Source organism: Oncorhynchus tshawytscha, linkage group LG28 (assembly GCF_018296145.1).
Source record: "Oncorhynchus tshawytscha isolate Ot180627B linkage group LG28, Otsh_v2.0, whole genome shotgun sequence".
Lineage (NCBI taxonomy): Eukaryota > Metazoa > Chordata > Actinopteri > Salmoniformes > Salmonidae > Oncorhynchus > Oncorhynchus tshawytscha.
In genome coordinates, this window is record NC_056456.1 from 5402431 (window position 1) to 5422089 (window position 19659).

Consider the following 19659-nt stretch of genomic DNA (forward strand, 5'->3'; position numbering starts at 1 on the left):
TACGTCCCACCAAACATACGCAGAACATAGTTATCATGTTTTCAGAACATAAGATATTCATGTTACAGACATGTTTCATGGGAACATTGCAAGAATATGCATGTGCACAGTTTCCTGTGTTAGGAAAATAATCCATCATCATCACACCAAACATACACAGAACATGGTTGTCGTGTTCTCAGAATATAATGTGCCAAATAAATTTACATTTTGGGGATATAAAGACGGAATTTATAGAACAAAATGACCATTTGTGATGTTTTTGGGACATTTTGGAGTGCCAACAGAAGAAGATCTTCAAGGGTAAGGCATGAATTATATCGTTATTTCTGAGTTTTGTGTCACGCCTGGCAGGTTGAAATATGATTGTCATGTGTTTGTATGATGGGGTGTTGTCCTCAGATAATCGCATGGTTTGCTTTCGCCGTAAAGCCTTTTTGAAATCTGACACAGTGTCTGGATTAACAAGAAGTTAAGCTTTATTTTGGTGTATTGCACTTGTGATTTTATGAAAGTTAAATATTTCTAATAATTCTATTTGAATTTGGTGCTCTGCCTTTTCACCGGATGTTGTCAAATCGATCCCGCTAACGGGATTTGATCCCTAAGAAGTTTTAAAGTCATCATGTTGAAATCCCTGAGCAGTTTCCTTCCTCTCTAACTTAGTTAGGAAGGACGCCTGTATCTTTGTACTGACTGGGTGTATTGATACAACATCCAAAGTGTAATTAATAACTTCACCATGCTCAAAAGGATATTCAATGTCTACTTTTTTTGGGTTTTACCCATCTACCAATGAGTACCCTTCTTAGCGGAGCATTGGAAAACCTCTTTGTAGTTGAATATGTGGAAAGTGGTCAAAATTCGTGTTCAAGAAGAAATCCTACAGATTCCCATATTTGAGTGAAAAACTCATTTGAACTATATCAGATAGGTATTTTAACTTGGACATTAACATGTTTTGATAAGAATGTGAGAGTAGGGTGATTCCCTTAGCTCGTTTCTCAAACTCATTCCACAGAGGGCCGAGTGTCTTCCTCCCTTGTAATTGATTGATGAAGTAAGGTCACTAATTAGGAAGGAACTCTTCTCGCCTGGTTGTCTTGATCTTAATTGCAAATAATAATAAATAAAACAGCAGACACTAGGCCCTCCATGTAAGGACTTTGACACACCTGTCTTAGTGGGTCTCAAATCCAGGCCATCAGCACCAATGACAAACACCATAACCACTGTCCCAATAAAGGATATCTCTAGGACATGTGCTTATTGGGTCGGTATAGTTAGGCCCTGTCCAGTACTGAAAAAGCCTAACCCTTCCTCCCTAGGTACTTGTGTGAATCTGAAACAACTTTATAGGTGTAAGGCTGTAAGAAATAGGGTGAACGCACTTTGAAGTAAATCTCAACTCTGTTAAAAGTACACTCAAGAAACGCGTTTATTGATCATTGTGATTCAGGAGTATAATTAAAATATGTTAACATCACAGAAGATTGGTGGCACCTTAATTGGGTTGGATAGGCTCGTGGTAATGGCTGAAGCGGAATAAGTGGAATGGTATAAAATACATCAAACACATGGTTTCCATGTGATCCCTGCTTTTTGTTGCTGTTTCCACCTTCCCTGCAAGCTGACCTGTCTGGAACGGCGAGGAGTAACAGCGTGGCCTACGTTGCTACCATGAGAAAGACCAAAGGCGGTGGGAGTACCTTTGAGGATAGTGGTGTCTGTCTATCACAGTTGAGGGATATTTTAGACAAACAAAAATATTGCTATAAGCAGTTGTTACAACATCAAGAAAATAACTTCAAGAATTGTGTACAAATACTGGTGGAGTCAACTAATAAAATAATGGACGCCGTGATCAAACTGGTCCAGGACCCGAAGAACAGTTTGCAGTTCTCCCAGAGTCAGCTCGATGAGTTTAAACAGGAAAATGGCAAGATGACAGCAATCTGTAAGTCATTGAGAGAGGACTTTAATTATGTATGTGAATCCATGATAACAATGACGGACAAATCAGATTATCTCGAGGGACAATCAAGGCAGAACAACATTGTTGTGGACGGAATTGCAGAATCTCCACATAAGACCTGGACAGAGTCTGAGAACAAAGTGAGGGAAGATGGACCACAGGAAGATTGAGGTGGAGCATTCCCACAGGATTGGAAAACCCACCACCGGCCCACGTGACAGGCCCAGGCCAATCAAGTTCCTGATGTTCAAGGACCAGGTAGCTGTTCTGGAAAGAGCCAACAACTTGAGAGGAACATACATTTTCCTCAATGAGGATTATCATGAAGCTGTGCGCCAGAAGAGAAAATAACTTATCCCGTCCATGAAAGCTGCCAGAGCTCGTGGGGACCATGCTTACATCTGCTATGACAGGCCAGTGTCCGCCCTCATTCCCAAAGCCTGGAAGGGATGAGAGAGCCAAGCCTATGGGTTCGTAGATTCAACCCCACAGGCTCACACACACACACCAACTGATTAATGGTCCACGGAATTATAATTTTTTCTCTTGCTTAGTTTGTTATTTTCCATATTATGTCAATCTCTGAGAAGCTACACAGGAAAGGCCTATATTAATATATGTAGCCTTAGAAATAAGGTTAATGAAATAACTTACTAACATCAGATAACATTCATATATTAGCCATTTCTGAGACTCATTTAGATAATTCCTTTAATGATACAGCAGTAGCAATACAAGGATATAACATCTATAGAAGAGACAGGAATGCTTATGGGGGAGGTGTTTCTATATATATATTAGGAGCCATATTCTTGTAATGCTTAGAGAAGATCTCATGTCAAGTGTTATTGAAGTGCTGTGGTTGCAGGTTCACCTGCCTCATCTAAAGCCTATTATTTTGGGGTGTTGCTATAGGCCACCAAGTGCTAACAGTCAGCATCTAAATAATGTGTGTGAAATGCTTGATAGTGTATGTGATGTTGTTGAATTCTAGTTTGAAATACTTTCTTTACTAGAAGTTAATGGTTACACCCTGCACCCTGGAAGGGGTGCGTCACCTGAGTGGGTTGATTCACTGATGTGGTCATCCTGTCTGGGTTGGCACCCCTCCTTGGGTTGTGCCATGGCGGAGATCTTTGTGGGCTATACTCAGCCTTGTCTCAGGATGGTAAGTTGGTGGTTGAAGATATCCCTCTAGTGGTGTGGGGGCTGTGCTTTGGCAAAGTGGGTGAGGTTATATCCTTCCTGTTTGGCCCTGTCCGGGGGTGTCCTCGGATGGGGCCACAGTGTCTCCTGACCCCCCTTGTCTCAACCTCCAGTATTTATGCTGCAGTAGTTTATGTGTCGGGGCTAGGGTCAGTTTGTTATATCTGGAGTACTTCTCCTGTCCTATTCGGTGTCCTGTGTGAATCTAAGTGTGCGTTCTCTAATTCTCTCCTTCTCTCTTTCTTTCTCTCTCTCGGAGGACCTGAGCCCTAGGACCACGCCCCAGGACTACCTGACATGATGACTCCTTGCTGTCCCCAGTCCACCTGGCCGTGCTGCTGCTCCAGTTTCAACTGTTCTGCCTTACTATTATTCGACCATGCTGGTCATTTATGAACATTTGAACATCTTGGCCATGTTCTGTTATAATCTCCACCCGGCACAGCCAGAAGAGGACTGGCCACCCCACATATGCTCTCTCTAATTCTCTCTTTCTTTCTCTCTCTCGGAGGACCTGAGCCCTAGGAACATGCCCCAGGACTACCTGACATGATGACTCCTTGCTGTCCCCAGTCCACCTGACCATGCTGCTGCTCCAGTTTCAACTGTTCTGCCTTATCATTATTCAACCATGCTGGTCATTTATGAACATTTGAACATCTTGGCCATGTTCTGTTATAATCTCCACCCGGCACAGCCAGAAGAGGACTGGCCACCCCACATAGCCTGGTTCCTCTCTAGGTTTCTTCCTAGGTTTTGGCCTTTCTAGGGAGTTTTTCCTAGCCACCGTGCTTCTACACCTGCATTGCTTGCTGTTTGGGGTTTTAGGCTGGATTTCTGTACAGCACTTTGAGATATCAGCTGATGTACAAAGGGCTATATAAATACATTTGATTTGATTTGATTTGACATGTATGAGGAATGTATATGGTTGGGTCAATGGAGGTTGTATAAGAGCCAGCGCCCTGAAAAGGGTAAAGGGAATCACATGGTTGCGGTCACTGATAAGGGTGGAGAGGTGTTGATTAGTTTGTGGTCAGGTCACATGAAGGGAGAAGGCACAGTTTATTACCCACATCACTAAACTTCCTGCCTAGCAACAATAATGTAGTGTTTAGAGAAAAGGATGAGACTCTGCCTAAATGGGGGTATAAATATGTGTTTGTGTAAAGAGGTCTTTGTCTTTGCAGCTGTTTGACCCAGTGGGTGAATAAACTTGGTTTGAGCTTTTCCTAGTTGTCCATTAGGTTCTAAATAACCAGAGTAAAACTAACAATGTTAACAGAGAGGTCAACTTTCCTGGGACCTCAATATTGACTGGTTTTCATCAAACAGTCCACTCAAGAGGAAGCTTCCCACTGTAACCAGTGACTGTAATCTGGTTCAGGTTATTAATTAATCAACCTCCAGGGTGTTTACAAACACGACAGGAACAAGATCAGCCACATGTAGTGATCACATTTTTGCTTTGGCTCTTATGTGGGATGATCTAAAAAATATTTGTTGGTCTGATGTGATTAATAAAGAGCATCCAGACTGGTGCACTTGTTTAATTTGTGAAATTGCTTCTTCCAATTATTGATAAACATGCACCTAGAAGAGAAAATCACATTTAGAAATATTAATGTATTAATGAGGAATTGAAAAACTGTATGGTTGAAAGTGATGGGGTAAAAGGAGTGGCTAATAAGTCTGGCTGCACATCTGTGGCTGATTTATTGCAGATTTAAGAAATTATGTGACTAAACTCAACAAAAATAAAATAAACGAAGCCAAGATCAATGATATAAAGGATGAAAACTTTGGAGTATTTTAAATTAAATTATTGGAAGAAAGACAAATTCAACTCCACCCTTTCATCAAATCAGATGGCGTATTCATCACAAAACCATTTTATGTTGCCAATTATTCTAATGATTACTTTATTGGCAAAGTGGGCAAACTTAGGCAGGAAATGGCAACCATGAACAGTGAGCCATTAAGGCCACTTCTGCCTGTCATACATTTAATCTGAATCTAGAGGAAGGTGTTTGTCCTCAGGGCTGGAGGGAAGACAAAGTAATTCCGCTACCCAAGAGTGGTAAAGTGGACTTTACTGGTTCTAACAGCAGACCTATCAGCTTGTTTCCAGCTATCAGCAAACTATTGGAATAAATTGTGTTTGAACAAATACAATGCCTTTTCTCTGTAAACAAATTGACAACAGACTTTCAGCATGCTTATAGAAAAGAGCACTCAACATGTACTGACACAAATGGATGATGATTGGTTGAAAGAAATGGATCAGCAGCCTTTGATATTATTGACCATAACCTCAGTTTTCTTTAATGGGAACTTCTCTATTGTCAAACATGTAGGATGTGGTGTACCACAGGGCAGCTCTCCAGGCCCTGCTACCCTTTTTTATTTTTACCAATGATCTGCCACTGGCATTAAACAAAGACTGTGTGTCCATGCATGCTGATGATTAAACCATATACATGTCGGCAATCACAGCTAGTGAAGTTACTGAAACCCTTAACAAGGAGTTGCAGTCAGTTTTGGAATGGGTGGCCAGTAATAAACTGGTCCTGAACATCTCTAAAACTAAGAGCATTGTATTTGGTACAAATCATTCCCTAAACTCTAAATCTCAGCCGAATCTGGTATGGTGTGGCTGTTTTTTATTTTATTTATTAATTTAACCTTTATTTAACTAGGCAAGTCAGTTAAAAACAAATTCTTATTTACAATGACAGCCTACACCAGCCAAACCTGGACCAATTGTGCGCCGCCCTATGGTACTCCCAATCATGGCTGCTTGTGATACAGCCTGGAATCAAACCAGGGTGTCTATAGTGACACCTCAAGCACTAAGCTGCAGTGCCTTAGACCACTGCGCCACTTGCTGTTGAACAAGTTAAGGATACTAAATTACTTGGTGTTACCTTAAATTGTAAACTGTCATGGTCAAAACATATAGAATCAATGGTTGTAAAGATGGGAGGAGGTCTGTCCATAATAAAGAGATGCTCAGATTCTTTTGACACCACACTCCAAAAAGCAAGTCCCCCAGGCTCTAGTTTTGTTTTCTTTGTACTATTATCCAGTCATGTTGTCAAGTGCTGAAAAGAAAGACCTAGTTCAGCTGTGCATGTCAGTGCATGTCTTGCTCTTCATTGTAATCAGAGGGCTAATATACATAATAATCATCTCTCTTGGCTAAAAGTTGAGAGACTGACTGCAATCACTTCTTATTTTTACAAGAAACATTCATGTATGGAACATTCCAAATTGTTTGCGCAGTCAACTTACATACAGCTCTGACACACACACCTTCCCCACCAGACATGCCACCAGGGGTCTTTTCACAGTCCCCAAATCTAGAACAAATTCAAGAAAGTGTACGGTATTATATAGAGCTATTATTGCATGGAACTCCATTTCATCTCATATTGCTCAAATGAACAGCAAACCTGGTTTAAATATACAGATAAAGCAACACCTCACTGCACATTCTCTATTGGACCTAGATATTTTGTGTGGATATATTGATATGAAGTCTATGTGTGCTGCTTTAAAATGTATTTAGTTCTGACCTTTAGCTGTTCTGACTATTAATGTTCTGTATTGTGTTATGTTGTTTCATGTCTTGTGTGGACCAGGCCTGTAATTTCATGATTTTAGAGGAAATGCCAATTGGCCTTCAAGAGATGCCCAATCTACAAGGGCAGCAAGGCCATTAACCAAAATAGCCAATTAAATTGCTTTGAAAACCGAAATATCGCAGCTATTCTGTTATGAAAAAAACAAGTATATGTAAATGTAGATAAATTATTAAAATAAGCCTACATATCGAATTGCAGGTGATGGTCAGACCTATACTGACATGAGAGAAGCGCTTGAAAATGTAGCCAAACTTTAATGTCACTTTTAATTATATATTATATATATATATATATATATATAATATTTTGCTTTCTCTCTCTCTCTCGGGGGACCTGAGCTCTAGGACCATGCCTCAGGACTATCTGGCCTGATGACTCCTTGCTGTCCCCAGTCCACCTGGTCGTGCTGCTGCTCCAGTTTCAACTGTTCTGCCTGCGACTATGGAACCTTGACCTGTTCACCGGACATACTAACTTGTCCAAGACCTGCTGTTTTCAACTCTCTAGAGAAAGCAAGAGCGGTAGGCATACTCTGAATGATCGGCTATGAAAAGCCAACTGACATTTACCAATGAGGTGCTGACCTGTTGCACCCTCAACAACTACTGTGATTATTATTACTTGACCATGCTGGTCATTTATGAACATTTGAACATCTTGGCCACGTTCTGTTATAATCTCCACCCGGCACAGCCAGAATAGGACTGGACACCCCTCATAGCCTGGTTCCTCTCTACGTTTCTTCCTAGGTTCTGGCCTTTCTAGGGAGTTTTTCCTTGCCACCGTGCTTCTACACCTGCATTGCTTGCTGTTTGGGGTTTTAGATTCTATGTAGCTGGACATCTCTCCATCGTCTGCTTGAAATGTACTTTGAAGTGAATCTCAGCTCTGTTAAAAGTACACTCAAGAAAAACAGTTTTATTGATCAGGAGTAACATTAAAACAGGGTAAAATGACCCACCAACATTAGACCACAATACAGAAATATATATATATGCCAAAGATCAGTGGTTCACCAATTATGGCCTTGATGGGCTCGGCAACAGTAACAACGGGTGGTGGGTAATGAAACCCTTTTATTTTGGGGAGAACATTTCTTTGGGATCATCAGGTGACATCCTGACAAATGATACACAGAAATGTTCATGCAACGTTCCCATGAAACGTATTTAGAACATTAATATATTTTATTCTGAGAACACGGCAACCCTGTTCTGTTTATGTTTGGTGGGACGTTGATAGGATATTGTCCAAACGCTCGGAAAGCTGCACACGGGACTGTTTTTGCAACATTCCAATGAAACGTGTCTAGAACATGAATATGTTATATTCTGAGAACATGGCAACCACGTTCTGGTATGCTCTGTTTGTCTTCAAGGACATTTCTAATTCTAACACCAGGACATACTAAATAGGTTCTCATGAGGTTTTTGCTAGCATAAAATGTTCTCCTAACTAACAGAAAACTAGACACTCAAATATCTGGGGAACATTAAGGGTAACATTGCAAAAACGTTCACTTCCCTAAAATTGTTAGCTGGGATAGGATCACAGCTGGGTGTGTGCATGTGAGATAGAGTTTGTGTGTGTGTGTGTGCGCGTGCGCGTGTCTGTCTGTCAGTCCATCTGTCCGTCCATCTATCCATCTGCTTTGCTTTCTGTGTCTGTCAATCGGCCAATCAGTATCGTATTTGGTAGTGATGGGCACATCAGAAGAGTCAACATTGTCTGTTGTTGGCCGTGGGGCAAAGACGATCTAGCAATCTTTCTTTGAAAATGTCTGCCAATTGGCATGTGTGACAGACATCAGCAGCTCTGGGTGACAGGCTCAGGTTGTGTACAGTCTGGACCCCCGGTGGCTTGTTTTGGGCTGAGGGAGTAAGAGGGATCCCAGCTTAGAGAGAACAGTAGGGGCTGTCTATCCACTCCAAGAAATAGAGGAGGGGATGGAGAGAGAGAAGGGGTTTAGAGACAAGAAATCACTAGCAAGTTAGTGTTGTGACCCACTCTGTTATAGGAGAGCCAAGAAAGAGCGGAAGTAAGTAAGCCGAGGAAAAGGCAGAGAAAAAAAGAGCAAAGAGACACAAATTAGAGAAAGAGAAATAAAAGAAGAGGAAAAGAAAGAGAGAGCACAGTAGGGCTTCTATCTCCATGGAGACTAACCCCAAAATACACCAGCTACCCTCGAGGGGGACTCTAATCCTGTTTCAATAGAATGAGGGGAGGGGAGCAACACACACAGAGGCCTTGTTGAAACTTACTGAACACAGAGTGGTGGGGGGGGTCAGTGTGTATATGCCTGTGTGAGTGTGCTTATTTGTGTTTGTTTGCTTGCTTGTGTGTACGTGCGTGTGTGTTTATGGATGCACATGACTGTGTGTGCATGTGAAACAAACGAGTGCCAAAGTAAACCAACAACAACTACCATCAATCATTCCCATCCCTGAGAGTCATCCTCTCATCCTCTCCCTCCCTTCTCCCCCGTGGTCACTCACCCTCCATGGGGGTGTTGCTGTCGGGCCGGTTGGCAAACACCACATCCACATACTCCAGCTGCATCCTCTGTAGAGAGCTCCTCAGACCTGCGAGAGAGAGAGAGAGAGAGAGAGAGAGGTGGGTAGAGAGGGAGCAGGATGGTGAGAGAGAGAAAAGGAAATGAAAGAGAGAGGTAAACACCTGTTAGAAACCTGCAGCTACAGAACGCAGAGGATCTGAGGGAAGGTGAGGGAGACCTTTCCTCCTCTGTCTCTCTCATCCTGTCAGATGAAGGCTTTGCTGTTTGAATCCCGAGAGGAGAGGAGAGGAGAGGAGAGGAGAGGAGAGGAGAGGAGAGGAGAGGAGAGGGAGGAGAGGGAGAGAGGAGAGGAGAGGAGAGGAGAGGAGAGGAGAGGAGAGGAGAGGAGAGGAGAGGAGAGGAGAGGAGAGGAGAGGAGAGAGATGAATGAGGTATTGTGTCTGTCAGCTCAGCTCCATTCACAAAAACTAATAGGAGAGCAGACGGATGGAGAGGAGAGGATGGGACACAATAAGACAGGCAAAGAAAGGAGGTGTGTACCTGAGTGTGTACATATGAGTGTTTGTAAAAGTGTGTTTACGTGTATACTGTATGAGTGTCTGTGCGTGTGTGTGTGTATACATGTGTACATTTCTGTGACAGATGAATGCCAGTCCTTAGAGTTAATCCTGTGAGGGAGTCATGCTCTCCCCTGTCACCATTCACACATCTTAATCCATGTCCTGTCATCTACAACCCGGTAATCCCAGGAGCATTACACACATGCGCGCACACTCGCATGTGCACGTGCACACACACACTAATCTGAGCCTGCTCTGCCATGATTTTTATAAGACTCTGAAGGGACTCTATTTTGAAGTGACTCACACACACTCACACGACTTGCACTGATCAAGCAGTCTTAAGGCCTCTACGTGCCTCTATTTGTGGAGATTAGCGAGACGTGGATAGAAGGGTAATACAGCAAATTAATTCCATTGGTGGATATTGGATAAAGGAGGAATCAAGCAAAGTCATGAACGAAGTCCTGCTTAAAAATATCTTTAAATATCCTGTCAATCAGTAGATAAAACCACCAAAAAACATCCCTGTCCAACACCAGTTTGCCTCACTAGTCCTCTACTCTTTACTATAGAAACCAGTTTAGACCTCACTTAGAGATATGAATACGGTCATCAACTGTCTTTCTCGGCCCAACATCGATTATCTTGAGGTGACACCACCACACCTGCCAATGCCCTTCAAAAAATGCTGTGAACAGCTGTGTCTTTTAGACAGATGCTGCATCGATTGGCCAGCAGTGACATCCACATCAACAGTTTAAATAGGTTGCCAACAACTGTGTCTCTCAGCCAATCGTGTGCTTCATCAGTTAGCCTGCGGTGACATCCACCACATTATGGTGACACAGGCGCTGTGCCTCAGTATTGTTATCTATCCTCCAGACAGGACAGCTGAGCCCAACTAATTTGCTATGCTCTCTTTCTCTCCCTCCCTAAGTTTTCTTACTTTCTCTCAATTTATCTTGCCCGCTCTCTTCCTCTCTCTCCTCCCTCCCTCTCTCTCTCTCTGTCCCCCCCTTCTCCCCATCCTTTATCTCTCATGCTAAACATATGATTCTGTTTTTCTTTGGGGGGAAGTTAGAAGCTGATATGAATGTTAATACTATATGAGAGTGCTGCAGGAGGTGCAGGCACTGCTGTGTTGGGCTGGATCAGGGAATTGGTTTGGGGTAGCGTGCGGATGGGGGTAACCTGGGTGTCAGGTTTAGATGTGTAACACCCTAAAAACGGTCAAATAGGAGACTGGGGGGACTGAAAGGGGAAACATGGTAAGGTGGGAGATGAGATGAGATGAGAGGAGATGAGAGGAGAGGAGAGGAGAGGAGATGAGAGGAGATGAGAGGAGATGAGAGGGAGAGAGGAGAGGAGAGAGAGAGAGGAGAGGAGAGGGAGAGGAGAGGAGAGAGAGGAGAGGAGAGGAGAGGAGAGGAGAGGAGAGGAGAGGAGAGGAGAGGAGAGGAGAGGAGAGGAGAGAAAATAACAGGGGAGGAGAGGAGAGGAAAGGAGATGCTAAGAGAGAAGATAACAGGTGAGGACACTACAGGACGATATGGATAGAGGGGTGATCATGTCATATTACAAATGGACCAACTCAAGACCCAGAGACATCCGACCCTGAACGGTAGTAGAGACATACAGGTACTTCAAAAGAGGAGGTTAAGTTCAACTGAGCACACAGGAGGAAATAAAATACAATTGTATTGGCCACATGCCCATGGTTAGCAGATGTTATTGCGAATGTAGTGAAATGCTTATGCATCTAGATCCGACAGTGCAGCAGTATCTAACAATTTCACAACAAAACCTAATACACACAATCTAGTAAAGGAATGGGATAAGAATATATAAGTATAAAATATATGGATTAGCAGTGACAGATGCAATAGATAGTAAAGAATAGATAGTGAAGGATACAATATCCATTATATACTGTATATATGAGATGAGTAATGCGAGATATGTAAACATTATTAAGTGGCTAGTGTTCCATTTATTAAAGTGGCCAATGGTATCAAGTCTGTTGGTAGGCAGCCACCTCTCTGTGCTAGTGGTGGCTGTTTAACATTCTGATAGCCTTGAGATAGAAGCTGTTTTTCAATCTCTCGGTCCCAGCTTTGACGCACCTGTACTGACTTTGCCTTCTGGATGGTAGCGGGGTGAACAGGCAGTGGTTCGGATGGTTATTGTCCTTGATGATCTTTTTTGCCTTCCGGTGACATCGGGTGCTGTGGGTGTCCTGGAGGGCAGGTAGTTTGCCCCCGGTGATGCGTTGTGCATACCGCACCACCCTCTGGAGAGCCCTGCGGTTGTGGGCAGTGCAGTTGCCGTACCAGGCGGTGATACAGCCCGACAGGATGCTCTCAATTGTGCACCTGTAAAAGTTAGTGAGGGTTTTCGGTGACAAGCCACATTTTCTCAGCCTCCTGAGGTTGAGAGCTCAATTTTTATGGAATGGTCTGGAATGGTCTGCCTACCCATTGTTATATGGCTCTTTCATACCGTCCCTAAGAGGGGTGCGTCACTTGAGTGGGTTGAGTCACTGATGTGATCTTCCTGTCTGGGTTGGCACCCCCACTTGGGTTGTGCCGTGGCGGAGATCTTTGTGGGCTATACTCGGCCTTGTCTCAGGATGGGAAGTTGGTGGTTGAAGATATCCCTCACTGTGGGGGCTGTGCTTTGGCAAAGTGGGTGGGGTTATATCCTTCCTGTTTGGCCCTGTCCGGGGGTGTCATCGGATGGGGCCACAGTGTCTCCTGACCCCTCCTGTCTCAGCCTCCAGTATTTATGCTGCAGTAGTTTATGTGTCGGGGGGCTAGAGTCAGTTTGTTATATCTGGAGTACTTCTCCTGTCCTATCCGGTGTTCTGTGTGAATTTAAGTATGCTCTCTCTAATTCTCTCTTTCTCTCTTTCTTTCTCTCTCTCGGAGGACCTGAGCCCTAGGACCATGCCTCAGGACTAACTGACATGACGAGTCCTTGCGGTCCCCGGTTCACCTGGCCGTGCTGCTGCTCCAGTTTCAACTGTTCTGCCTGTGATTATTCATATTTGACCATGCTGGTTATTTATGAACATTTGAACATCTTGGCCATGTTCTGTTACAATCTCCACCCGGCACAGCCAGAAGAGGACTGGCCACCACACATAGCCTGGTTCCTCTCTAGGTTTCTTCCTAGGTTTTGGCCTTTCTAGGGAGTTTTTCCTAGCCACCGTGCTTCTACACATGCATTGCTTGCTGGTTGGGGTTTTAGGCTGGGTTTCTGTACAGCACTTTGAGATATCAGCTGATGTACGAAGGGCTATATAAATACATTTGATTTGATTTTGATTTGAAGAGGCGCTGTTGCGCTTTCTTCACCACGCTGTCTGTGTGTGTGGACCATTTCAGTTTGTCGGTGATATGTACCCCGAGGAACTTAAAACTTTCCACCTTCTCCACTGCTGTCCCTTCGATGTGGATAGGGGGCTGCTCCCTTTGCTGTTTCCTGAAGTCCACGATCATCTCTTTTGTTTTGCTGACATTGAGTGAGAGGTTATTTTCCTGACACCACACTCCGAGGGCCCTGTCCTCCTCCCTGTAGACTGTCTCATCGTTGTTGGTGATCAAGCCTACTACTGTTGTGTCGTCTGCAAACTTGATGATTGAGTTGAAGGCGTGCATGGCCACGCAGTCGTGAGTGAACAGGGAGTACAGGAGGGTGCTGAGAATGCACCCTTGTGGGGCCCCAATGTTGAGATTCAGCGGAGTGGAGATGTTGTTTCATACCTTCACCACCTGGGGGCGCCCGTCAGGAAGTCCAGGACCCAGTGCCCAGCACAGGGCAGGGTCGAGACCCAGGGTCTCAAGCTTACTGATGAGTTTGGAGGGTACTATGGTGTTGAGCTGTAGTCACTGAACAGCATTCTTGCAGCAATCAATCACAAGAGAGAGGGAGAAGAGAGAAAATAAAAAGTGATGTGGATATGAAAAGGAGGGGATTATAGAGGTGAACTGGGGCATGGAGTGATGTGGAGGACAAGACATAAGGAAGAGGAGGAGAGGAAATCAGCCACTTTACCTTCAATTATGTGCTTTCTGTTGAGTCCTCTCTCTGTTTCCGCTCTGGAAAAGAACACAGAAGTAAATATACACACAGAAAAGTATACACAAAAGGGCACACACCAGTGCATGCACAAACAAACACACACACAGAGAGAGAAAGAGACACACAGACACACAGATTTACAGTGACTAGAGCATTGAACTTGTCCCACAAGCCTCTAATGAGCTGTCTACAAATCGATGAATAGACAAGAGACACAACAGGCCCTGGGAAGTGTTGGTAGCGACAAAACAAAGTTTATGGTCTGACAGCACTGAAAATGCTATTCTCATAGTGGATGTCTGAGTCAATGAGAAACCGTCAGCAACATCATCATCTCTTTCTTCAGTCCTTTCTTTGTCTTTCTCTCCTTATTTGTTTCTTCATGCTCACCCACCCCCCTCTCTTTTTATAATATATGCCAGTTAACAGACACTTTCAGGCAAAGCAACTTACAATACCGCTTGAATACATTTTAACATGGGTGGCCCCAGCAGGACTCAAACCCACAACCTGGTGGTGACATGCTCTACTGACATGCTCTACTGACAGAGCCACACATACTCTCTTTCTTGCTCTGAGAGTTGGGGACTGATATTCCAGGCATACAGAGAACTGTAGCGTGGGGCTGAGTCATCCTGGATCTCTGGCTGTGTTATTCTCTGTTATGTTATCGGCTCCCCCAGCTGTGTGTGCGAGTCTGTTCAGAGATGCAGAGAGCCTCGTCAGGCCCCAAACAGACTGCCAGGCTGGTTGTTAATCATCCCCTCTCTCTCTCTCTCTCTCTCTCTCTCTCTCTCTCTCTCGCTGTGCGCTACTTTTGGCCTGAGTATGTGCACAGATCTTAGACACCCTCCTTCATCATAGTGCAAATCCAGCCTTTTGTGGCTCTAGTGCACTGTAAAGGGAAGAGAGTTTTAGTTGAGATTTAACCTGCAGACACGGCAGAGTCAGTAGCAGGAACGACTCCGACCTGACCAATTATCTAGATCCTCATTAGGAACCTCAAATAGACAGGATATGTCTAATAAAGAGAAGATGAACAGGTTAGAGCTCACTGATGGGTGATCGTGTTCAACTTCTGTCAAGACAGATCTCAGACAGAACTCAGACAGAATTCAGACAGTATAGGAGAGCCTCAGTACAGACCGTTCAAAGATCTATCCTACTTCACACACCTCAGAATCACATTGGCGTGGTGCTTAGAATGTCTGAGGAGGAACATACTTACTTTCCTCCCCAGTAGAGCTTGGTGGTGATCACCAGACTCGACCTCCTACATGAAGACAAAGGGAGAGAGATCAGCCAGACAAACAGAGGGAAAGACATGGACATCCTTATCCTGATGAATATAGCCTTATGTAATGTCTTAATACTGTAGGGGAGTCAACAATATGGATCCTTCAGCTTTTTATACATGGTATTCAAGTATGAAGAAAAGTATTCTGGGGCACGTTCTCTGAACTTTGATAGGATACAGTGTATCTCCTCAAAGTAAAGTCAAATCCCCATCGATTGGCTGTTTAATGTTTCAATCGGAGGCAGTGAACCGACATGAACTGAAGAACTGGAGAGTGAAGACGTTATGATTGGAAATGTACATTGGAAAAATGAAGCAGCAAAGATGTATGAGATCAGTATGTGCTGATAGCTGAGGCCTGACCACCTACCAGCCTACCAGCCTTTGCATAGCCAAGAACACATAACTTTCCTCTGATTGCCATGGTTACTGCTGCAGACCTATTTAGCAGATGGGTGGATGAGTTATATTGGTGATGGAATTGAGATAAATCTGTGGTTTGATTAACGGTAGACTAACGGTAGATTAACGTTTGTTAGCTGGCCCCCTCTCTCTCTCTCTCTCTCTCTCTCTCTCTCTCTCTCTCTCTCTCTCTCTCTCTCTCCTCTCTCCCTCTCTCTCTCTCCTCTCTCTCTCTCTCTCTCAGTCAGATACACACAGTTTAAAGATGATACATACCTCCAGCACTTCTTCTTGATGATGTTCCCCAGGATTATCTCAGCTCTGTAATAAAGCAGGGAGATTAACTCTAAGGGAGGGTGTGTGTGTGTGTGTGTGTCTACATGGTAGTAGCTGAGACAGACAGACAATACAGTTGTCATGCATTTAATTAGCCTGTTTGCCAGCGGTGCCGGTGAATAAACAAAAGGCCAAGAACAAGTGGTGCACAGAAAGCTGCAAAATAAGCTTTTTCTGATCAAGCTCGTGCCAAATTACGGAACCACATCAGCAAAGCTACCACATCATCCTCGACTGACGAAACACCATCGCAGGTGGAAGCTAGTAGTCATACTTATGCATCAGCTAGCACTAGCAACCTCCCAGTCCCGACAGAGAACTCACTGCCCGGGCCCGACAATGACAGTGGCCTTGCTCCACCTCTACTTCCTCCCCTGGAGAATAGTGACTAGTGAAGACCTCCTTCTCCTCCTCCTCTCCCAGAAAACCAAGCTGATGACTGCCAGAGACCCAGCGGCTAGTGGACTGGTTTTACGCAGCACAGACTTTATTTCAAAGTTGCGCGAGAGCAGAAGTCGTCTAAGGTAGGCTTTTGGCCTACAGGACAGTTCTAGTTCTATAGTCCCAAAAATATTTTGGTTACTGATTAGTATGCTGTTGCATTGACAATATGTTTTACAATCTGCAATGTTTGAATTTCCCCCTTTAATTACTGAACAAGTAAATACTGTGTATTATTGCTGCAGGCCAGCATTCTGAATTGCAGCATTGCGACACCGTAGGCAGATAGCTTTGTGAAACATAAACATTAGGCTTAACATGAGGAAATGGCGACCAAATACAAATAAACATGTATCCATTAAAGGAAATCTATAGGCTACTACAAGCACTAGCACCTGACTGGCACAGCGGTCTAAGGCACTGCATCTTAGTGCTAGAGGCGTCCCTATAGACACTGGTTTGATTCCAGGCTGTATCACAACCAGCTGTGATTGAGAGTCCCATAGAGTGGGGCACAATTGGTCCAGCATCGTCCGGGTGAGGGTTTGGCTGGGGTAGGACATCATTGTAAATAAGAATTTGTTCTTAACCAACTTGCCTAGTTAAATAAATAAAAACATAATCTGATAGGCAGCCGCATAGATCTCGAAATTTCAGGACCATGGACAGTGATTGTCTGTTCTTTGTGAGTGGCTGACGCATTAGATTTTTTGGAGGAGAGCGGGATCACAGGGAAACTGTGCTATGCTAGTGGTGCTACACATTGGTAGGTGACTTTACAATGTAAAGTGCTTGAGCATTGATAAAGCGTTCCAATCTGTTGCTAAATCCAACCAACCCATTACTGTGGAATTCAGTTGAGGATGAAACCGAAGCCCCAGAACGCTGCGTCAGAAGTCATTCGGGAAGATGGCACGTTTTGGGAAGATGGCACGTTTCGGGAAGATGGCACGTTTCGGGAAGATGGCACGTTTCGGGAAGATAGCACGTTTCGGGAAGATAGCACGTTTCATACTGTATAACAGGAACTACTATTAGAACTTGATCAAATGAACCATTGCATTATCAATGCTCTCCATATACCCTGTATGCATCCTGTACTACGTTCAATCATGTGTGCATGGAAGTGTAAATGTACTAGTGTGGGTGCCAGCTTGTTTCAGCCTCAGCTGAATTCTCGTTGTCTTGGCAAGGCAACTATGTTGAATACACAAACAGTCTGGCATGCACCCACGCTGTAAACCTACTTGCTTTAGAACTAATCCCATTCCATATGGTTGATTCACACCACTGTCAGCTTGGCTGACCCCTACACTGCTTTGCTTTATCTTGGCCAGGTCGCAGTTGTAAATGAGAACTTGTTCTCAACTATCCTTCCTGGTTAAATAAAGGTGAAACAAATACAATAGCCGTTCCTGTCCTCTGGTTTCAGGGAGGTAGGTAATAGGTATTCAGATCACACTCACTTCCCCCCAGCGTAAACTTCGGCTGTGTCGAAGAGATTGACCCCGTTCTCGTAGGCGATGGTCATCAGCTGCTCAGCCACCTGAGAAACACAAGATATCAACCCAGGAGAGAACAGAGAGCTGGCAGCTGAGAGGCATTCGGCAGAGACAAAGCAAGAGAAAAGATTTTTAAACTCAAAATGAAACAGTTCTCTGTAGCTCAGTTGGTAGAGCAAGGGCACTTGCAACGCCAGAATAATGGGTTTGATTCCTGGACCGCATGTATGCACACATGACTGTAAATCTTTTCAGATCAAATCATCTGCTAAATAGCATATATTGTACTGGGTAGAATTCAGCAAAAACAAATGAGAGAAATACATTTTGGTTGGGATTTGTGCCATGAATGCTAAAACGTTAACATGTGGAAACAGTGACAGGGAAACTAAACCAAAGCATGGATTGTTCTCAGACGTTGTTCATAGACTGCTTACAGGGTAGGAAACCAACGTGTCATTTGGGTGAACTATCCCTTTTTGTACTATTTCAATGTTTTAGTAGCTAAATGAATGTTGTCTTGTTATCTAGTCTGTGGGATCTCCCTGTTACTATACATACAATACACAATATCAACACCCTGTAATTTCCCCACAACACTTTGTCAACATCATTCTACTTTTTGTACCTGCAGGCCACTTTCACAAGGACAATGCAGTCTACCCGTATCAGCGTCTCCAGTAGACAAATGTCACAGTTCAATGCCCTCACTCCACCAGTGTGTGTGTGTGTGTGTGTGTGTGTGTGTGTGTGTGTGTGTGTGTGTGTGTGTGTGTGTGTGTGTGTGTGTGTGTGTGTGTGTGTGTGTGTGTGTGTGTGTGTGTGTGTGTGTGTGTGTGTGCATGGCATGCACGTGTATGCATGTGTCATGTATGTAAATGTGTGTGTGTGTGTTTGTTCAACTGTGTGTGAACTGTCTTCATCTCCTTCTCTCTGTCCACGTGTGAGCCAGAAAGCCTCTGGGGTTTTGGCCCATGGATCTGAGAGGCATCAGGGTGAGGGAGTGATAAGGCAGAGGAGGTCTTGGTGCTAACAGGAGCTGACTGGGAAGGAGATCTGTTTTGGGACGACCACACTAACCAGGGGTCCGGGATAGCTCAGTTGGTTGAAATGCTGCGCTGGTAACACCAGTGTTGTGGGTGCAATTCCTTTTAACGGTCTCATGCATAGCTTGTAATTTGAATCCTGACTTACCTCATCTGAAATCTGACCTCCAAACGTTACCCAAGTACCTAGGAAAAATACATGTCAAAGTCATAATTCTGGAACAAAAAAAAACATTTGTGCAAAATGGAACATTCTAATCTATACTTTAAACCCCTATATGTTGATAGTGATAGAAAGTGTCACCACAAGTCACCCAAAATGGAACATTCTAATCTTAACTTTAAACCCCTATATGTTGATAGTGATAGAAAGTGTCACCACAAGTCACCCAATTGCTAACTTTGGACACAGAAATATGACTAACACTCTCAAATCCAACATCTAACAAAAAATGTGAAAGGTCAGAGGGCACAGTAGGATAAGTTCTGGCAGGTTCAGTACTCCTCCTCTTGTTTCTCTTCCTGTCACAACCCTGGCCTCGACTATACTTACCCATGATTCACCACTGCTAAACCCACCCTGGGTGGAGCTGCATGTGTGTGTGTGTGTGTACGTGTGAGTCCTTTCATGTGTGTGTGTGTTATG

The 19659-nt window shown here is 44.0% G+C and overlaps 1 protein-coding gene across 1 annotated transcript in view; it reads right to left on the reverse strand.

The window, feature by feature from the left end:
* The window catches only part of LOC112226549 (voltage-gated potassium channel subunit beta-1), a 72949-nt gene that overhangs the window by 12664 nt on the left and 40626 nt on the right, over positions 1 to 19659 (reverse strand). Inside the window, exons 3-8 of the mRNA XM_042308137.1 lie at positions 19162 to 19199; positions 17932 to 18011; positions 15965 to 16009; positions 15218 to 15262; positions 13963 to 14006; positions 9324 to 9410 (exon numbers count right to left, since the gene is read on the reverse strand). Of these exons, the coding sequence (XP_042164071.1) occupies positions 9324 to 9410; positions 13963 to 14006; positions 15218 to 15262; positions 15965 to 16009; positions 17932 to 18011; positions 19162 to 19199 (339 nt within the window). The remainder of the gene's footprint in view (positions 1 to 9323; positions 9411 to 13962; positions 14007 to 15217; positions 15263 to 15964; positions 16010 to 17931; positions 18012 to 19161; positions 19200 to 19659) is intronic.